Source organism: Athene noctua, chromosome Z, assembly GCF_965140245.1.
Source record: "Athene noctua chromosome Z, bAthNoc1.hap1.1, whole genome shotgun sequence".
Taxonomy (NCBI): Eukaryota; Metazoa; Chordata; class Aves; order Strigiformes; family Strigidae; genus Athene; species Athene noctua.
This window is the reverse complement of record NC_134077.1, coordinates 13430359-13436849: the sequence shown is the minus strand read 5'-3', so window position 1 is coordinate 13436849 and position 6491 is coordinate 13430359. Positions and strand designations below refer to the sequence as shown.

Below are 6491 nucleotides of genomic sequence, written 5' to 3'. Positions count from 1 at the left end.
CATAGACATATCAATTTCAGATCACACTTAGATTTAAATTAATTTTTAATTTAATTTCAGAAAGTACTGTTCAAGTGTTAAGCAGGCTACAATATCCAGTAACACAAACTAGACTATTCAAAGAATCCTGATGGCAAGCACTACAGGAAACTTGTTGCTGTAACAGACGAGATGTTACTCATTTGCAGAATTTATGGACGGCTATATTAAAATAAAAAACCTTGCAATGAGCAAATCACTTGGCAAGTGTTAATGGATATCAAATACTACACAAAAAATCATCCTCTTTCACACGGTCTGTGTCCTTCCATTAGCCAGAAGAGAGCACATTATGACTCATAAATCAAATACCACTCTTTTACAAGTATGTTCGGTTTCCAGAGTTATCATGGCTCGAGCCCGGGTCAAGCCACATTTCTATCCGATTTAGAAATCCTTGGAGTTTTAACTCTTTCTTGCATTTTTGTTCTCTGGAGTTTCAGATTCACAGTACTCACAATTCAGGTAGCTGAACCGCACCAGCCATTTGGCTTTGGGAAAGTTTGCTTAATTATGCTCATTTCTCTGCTCATAGATTGCCATAAAACTACCGAAGAAACCCATGGCACAGAGGGCTACTGAAGTGGATGAGGAACTCAGGCCAGGTCTCAAGGACGGGACAGCACCAAAGCTGCGCCCTGGGCACCCGCCTGTGGTACCGGTGGGGCGGCGGCCGGTCGGTAACCTCGGCAGCGGCTGCGTGAGGGGATCCTTGGCGGAGAATATAGGGCACGCACGTAAAACCGAGGGTGCCCTGGCTATTAGAAACGCTCCCTACAATGAAGGGAATTCAGAAGTAACCCCAACGTTACAACACTGTTAAAGCGCAGGGATGGCCTCAGCACCCCGGGGAAGCAACCTAGAAGCCAGGCTCCGGCTGCGCGGGGGCCAGAGGCCCTGGCAGAGCCCTGAGGGGCAGAGGGCTACGGGCACGCCAGGCGGGGAGAGGCCTTCGCCGCTGCGGCGGGAAGTGGCGGAAAACGCCTCAAACAAACACCCGCGTGCTTCCAGCACTTTCGCCGCAAGCCGGAGTGGAACCTCCGCCTGGGCGGCTGCGGGGCTGCGAGGCCGCGGCCGGCGCCTTCCCGCGGCCCCTCAGCGGAGACCCGCGGCGTGCGGCCGGGGAGGGGAGGCAGCCCTGTGCGGGGCCGCAGCCTGGTGCGGGACGGCCCTCGCCGAGGGCTGCCGGGGCTAACGCCCCACCTTTGCCGCTGCGGAGGGCGGGGTGGGGGGGGGAAGGCGGCAGCCCCCGCTGGCGGCCTCTCCTCTGCTCCCTCCCCTCCCCGCCGGCCCGGTCCGGTTCGCTCTGGCGCGTTAACCCCGGCGGCTCCGAGGCGGGGGCTCCCGGGAGCGGCTCCCTCCCCACAGCCCTCCTTCCTCCGCCGGCAGAAACCAGACACCGGGACGGCCCTGCGCAGCCCTTCTGGGGAGCGGCGCCTGTGTCCGGGCGGCGCCGGGAGGCCGCTCCGCCGCTGCCCGGCCATGCCGCGGCCCGGCTAAGTGTCGGCGGTCGCGGCGCCCCGCAGGGAGCCTCCCGCCCGCACCATGCCATGTGTCCGGCGGAGCCGGGCGGCACACGTCTGCTTCTGGCTCCTCGTCCTTCAGGTCCAAGCGCCGTGCCTGGGCAGGGCCCCGCCGGCCGGCAGCTCGCTCTTCCCCGACGGGAGGCAAGGTCAGTGCCGGCGGGCGGGTCGCGGTGCGGGGAGTTCCCCGGGCAGGGCGTGAGGGAGAAGCGGGCTCCCGCCGCCGCCTCCCCGCCGCGCCGCGGGTGTGCTTCCCGCCGGCCGAGTCGCGGCTCCTCGGCGCTGCTGGGGCCGGAGAGGCGGCGAGCCGCGCTGTGCCGGCCCCCCGCCGGCCCCGGTTTGGTGTTAGCGTGACTGCCCGGGCTCTCGCGGGGTGCGAGCGCGCCCCGCTGCCCTCAGCCCCTCCTGGGACCAGGCTCTTCTGCAGCGAGGGCGCACAGCTCTGGCTGTGCCTTCCTGCTGCTTTTTGGAAGTCTTCGAGTTGCGCTGTGTAGGTGAAGGTATTGCTAAATCTTGCTTTTTGCTCATCTTCCTCCTTAAGAGGCATCTCTATAAATCCCAGAATCGTTTTGTACTGCTAAACTGAAAAAGTTTACAGTCCCGGGTGTTTATTTTTTATTAAACAAATAATCACTTCTGTATTGCAGCAGCACAAAGTACGGAAGGATTGATGCTATCGGGGTGTAAAACCCACTGTGAGCTATTCATATTCAGTGACGATGATAAATTAAAAGCTCAGCTTCATCTGCAGGAGGAGTCTCTTGATTAACTTCATTCCCCCGGTTGGTACTGGCTGCACACCTCCCTAGGGGAGCATAAACTCAGGAATTTTATCCTGGTGCCTGTTTAAGGAAAATCACAGAATCAGCTCCCGGGAGAGAAAAATTATGATTAGCTGGAAGACACTGCCTGGTGGTAGAAGACCCAAAAGTGTAGGAGGAAATTTTGCTTCCTGAAAACCTCCCTGATACAATCAATAGCTGTGGTGCTGTCAGTGGGAGAGATTGAACATGGAGGAGAAAATTTTCAGTGCCCCTCATAGATCACAGAAAGGAAAAGTGGTTAAGTAAACTGCCTGAAAAGTGAACAGTTATCCTGAAGTTAGCTCCTGCTGGATTCACTTAAAGTGAATGCAAACAATCATTGCATTCCTGTGACTCTATGTGGGACAGAATAGGGATGACTGTGTTGGCACATAGTAGCTGTTCAATTGTCAGGCATTTGGAAATGAGTGTAGAATTAATTTAACTTTCTAGGCATGAAAAAACTAGGCTTTCCCAAGAGTTTGCAAATGGCTTTGTGTAAAGGAACAGTTCAAAATTTGGCTGATTTTTCGCAAAGGAAGACTGAAGGCAGTGCTATGTGCGAAGGACTAAAATTTGTATCTCACATAGCTGAAGTGACTGTTAAGTGTTGTTCTTCCTCCACATCCACGACATAGCAGATGGAACAGTTCAGGATGCTCTTGCTGAATGTTGAATGCTCCCTGCTGTGGGACTTCGGAGTTTGAGGTGTTTCCTGGGTACAGAGCCTTTCTTTGGCACAGGAAGATGCTTCCTCCAGAGATGAGCAACACTATTTCCTATCCCAGGGAATTGTTTGAAAAGAAGCCAGAAGGTCTGAGGGGCAGATGTGGATGAACTACAAATATGGAGATGAAACAATAACAAATGATGATGTGTCACATTTTATAGGAATTTTGTCATAAAGTATGTTGTCTAAAATAAATTGTGCTTTTCCTGTCATGTGTGACAGACTGTGTATGTTTTTATCCTAGTTTATTCACTTTGTGTACAGCCATTCTTAATATAGGCAGTTAGTTCTCTGCCGTGTGTGGTGAGTTGGAATTCACAGGGGAGCAGAACAGGCAGCAGTGGTTTTGAATATTATCAGTTGTTCTCAGTGATGCAGAATTAGGAAGGTCTGCAGGAAGTTTTCTCAAACAATTTAAACAATTCTTAGAGTCATCAAACAAGCATGAAAGGCCTGAACCTTGCTTGTACCTGGAAGAGCCTGTGCAGACACTGCAACTGCAAGGCAAAGTACTGACTTGGAACGTGTCCTGCTCAGTGTGATGTTTTAGTCTTGGTAGTGGCACTTAGGCAAGCCGGCATGCTCAGGCTGCAGCTGTGGAAAGACAATGTTCTCTGGAGCTACACAAGCCACCCAGGGAAGTCATCCCTTTCATGGCCTGTGAATTCTGAGCAATGCCATTCAACAGGTAGGGTGCCTCTGGAGTGGAGAGGGTTCTAGGTGGCTGAGGAGGATGGTGTGATGTGCCAACCCTGAGGCTTGTCAGTGGCACTGGGATAGATTCCCTCCATTTAATGTTTGCTGACACTAACTTTTATGAGAACCTCTGGTGTTTCAATATGAATTGATTATTACTTTAGGAAAATTGGGGTAGTCACTGTTAGAGAATACAACCCTTATTCTTGTGCAGTCTGGGTTGCATGTATTAGGTTATTCTGTTTGTTGCCTCTGTCTTCTACTTGAGTGTTACTCTTGCCTAGAAGGGCAGAAAGGTATCATCAAAATTATACCTCCTGTCTTTGTTATTGACTCTCCATCAGCTAGAAAGGTTAAACAGAATGTTAGACTCAATGTGGAGCTCCATAATTTGTTCTGTTATTTGTAGGATTGCCTTTGCTAACCTCTATCCAGCAGCCTAGACAAAACTGATGACTACTTGCAGAAACACTTTTAACCTCATCTTGTTAAACTTTGTTGTGTTGTAATCATTCCCTCTGATCTTTTGAAAACTTACTAATAATTAATTTCTGCAGTTATATTACAATACATTATTGTAGCATAATTCCTGTTTCCAGTGTCTAGCATTCAGAAATCAGTATTTAGGGAGTGGGTGGAAGAGGTTAGACTTCTGTGTTTTGATAATCCTCTTGCCACCAGATACTTGGGCATTATTTTTCCTTTTACTGATGATGATGTCTAATTTGCTTAAACATCTACAAACGAATTACTGTAGTGATGAAATAAAAACCTTCCTTTAATAGTTTGAAGTCCAAAACTGCAGGTGTTTGTCTTGCATGGAGCTTAACAGTTAAGCTGCAACAAATTAAGCTCAAGACATCAAGCAGAGGCGAACTGCAGAGTGACAGCAAATGAGTAAGTTTTCCTTCAGGCATTTAACGTGGTTATTTCATGAGTTGTGCTGAAAAACCATAGAAATGTGAGCTTGGTCTTGCAGTGTTCTCTGTTAGTCTGTCTTTGCTAGCACAATACGGGAATGCGGGACTTTCCAGAAGTCTTTAATTCAACCTCTGCAGGTAAGCTGTATTTATGTGTGTTTCTCCTCTCTTCTCCCAGCCCATTTTTTGTTTCACTTCTGAGTGTGAGGAAGGGGGAACCTTGTCTTAGCTTCAGCTGCTGAATTGTCAGGCAGGTGGCACCCATTGTGCTCTCTACAGGCTGTGTAAACTACAAGTGTGAAGGTGTGGACTGAGTTTCCAATGTCTCAGTGCCCTCTGTGCTCATGGGGACAAGGGCAGGAGATGTCTCTCAGAACTTGTTGTAGGTGTTAGTCTCCATCTTGTCAAAAACTGCCACTGTGTAAAGCCCACTCCTGTAGCTTGTCCTGCAAGGGCACAAAGTCTTTTGTAGGTTGGTATGAAAGCTTGTCTATAAAGGAATCTGTTGTGTGTGAGAATAAACTTGCTTCTGAAATAAAGATACTACTGAGACAAGACCAAATTTCTCATGTTGTATATGTGCTGGGAAGTGGGGTTTTTGTGTGTTTTGTTTTGGGTTTTTTTGAGTTGGGATTGTGTCAGTGCACGTGTCTCAGGGATCCATGGCCTGAGGAAACACAAGCAGCCACATTTTGTACTGCTGCTAATGAGAACAAAGGAGGTATGTTCCTTCCCAAAGGGGATAAATCCAGATGGCAATCTGTTTAGGCATGATTTGTCGTGTGTGTCTTCGAAGATGCAGGCAGTGAAGAGAGAAGTGTCTCTATAAGGATTGTCTTAAAAGTTCTAGGGAGAAGTAAATTGCTCTGGAAGTACCTGGAGCAGGCTAATTGCTTTCTTAGCCAGCTTAATTAGTGAATGAGGTGTAATCGCTTCATGTATAAGTGGCTAGAACTTTGGGAATGACGAACAGCCCTGAGGAAAGAGGAACTGAAATTACATGTATCCTCACAATATCTTTTTGATGGAGTATGTTCAGACTGTGATTTCTTGGGCTGAAGTCAAGTCTGCCAGCAGCAGATAGCCTTAGGGTAAGGATATGAGGTCTTAGGGACTGTATTTTACTTGGGACTTTTGAGTTTTACACTAATTAAAAAAAAAATAATTAGGAACAGGTGCTGTTTGTTCTGTATCATAGCAGGAGACAAGAATGCCAGTAACACTTCCTTCCTCTATTAGGTCCTGACAAGTGGTAAGATTTCCAGTCCTATTCTGGTTGGAACCCCTTATACAAAAGGGCACCATTACTTTATTCCCCTTCAACCCTTCTTTAAAGTTCCCTCGTGTGATGCAACATTTGCTAAAGCTGATGCTACTGAGGTGCTATTGCTGTAGCAGATCAAGCTGATTAGTAGTGTTCTCCTCACCAGTGTGTATTTGTAAGTCTTTGTCTCTGTGCTCAGCTTTCTGGAATTGTGCGATGATCTCTGTGATCAGACCATCATGTGTTGGGGACCTGGGACAGAGAGTGTCCCCAGCTCTTGTGGTATTGGGAGGGAGGCTGTGTGTAACAGTCAATCTTTTATATGAGTGGTGACAAAATATTTGAAAAGAAGAATTTTCACCTTCTAAATTGTTATAATACGAGAGTAGAAAACACAAATGAGGATTGTATCGTACAGTGGTCTGTGCATTGTCTGCTTTTGTGTTGGTAGGATGATGTAGTGAACTGCAGCCACTTTTGAGTTTCCTTTTAAATCATGTGAGATCTGAACAGGCT

At 48.2% G+C, this 6491-nt stretch overlaps 1 protein-coding gene across 1 annotated transcript in view; it reads left to right on the top strand.

Moving 5' to 3' along the window:
- The first annotated feature begins 1584 nt into the window (after positions 1-1584).
- ADAMTS12 (ADAM metallopeptidase with thrombospondin type 1 motif 12) overlaps positions 1585-6491 on the top strand; it is a 171182-nt gene continuing 166275 nt past the window's right edge. Inside the window, exon 1 of the mRNA XM_074932675.1 lies at positions 1585-1711. Within this exon, the coding sequence (XP_074788776.1) occupies positions 1585-1711 (127 nt within the window). The remainder of the gene's footprint in view (positions 1712-6491) is intronic.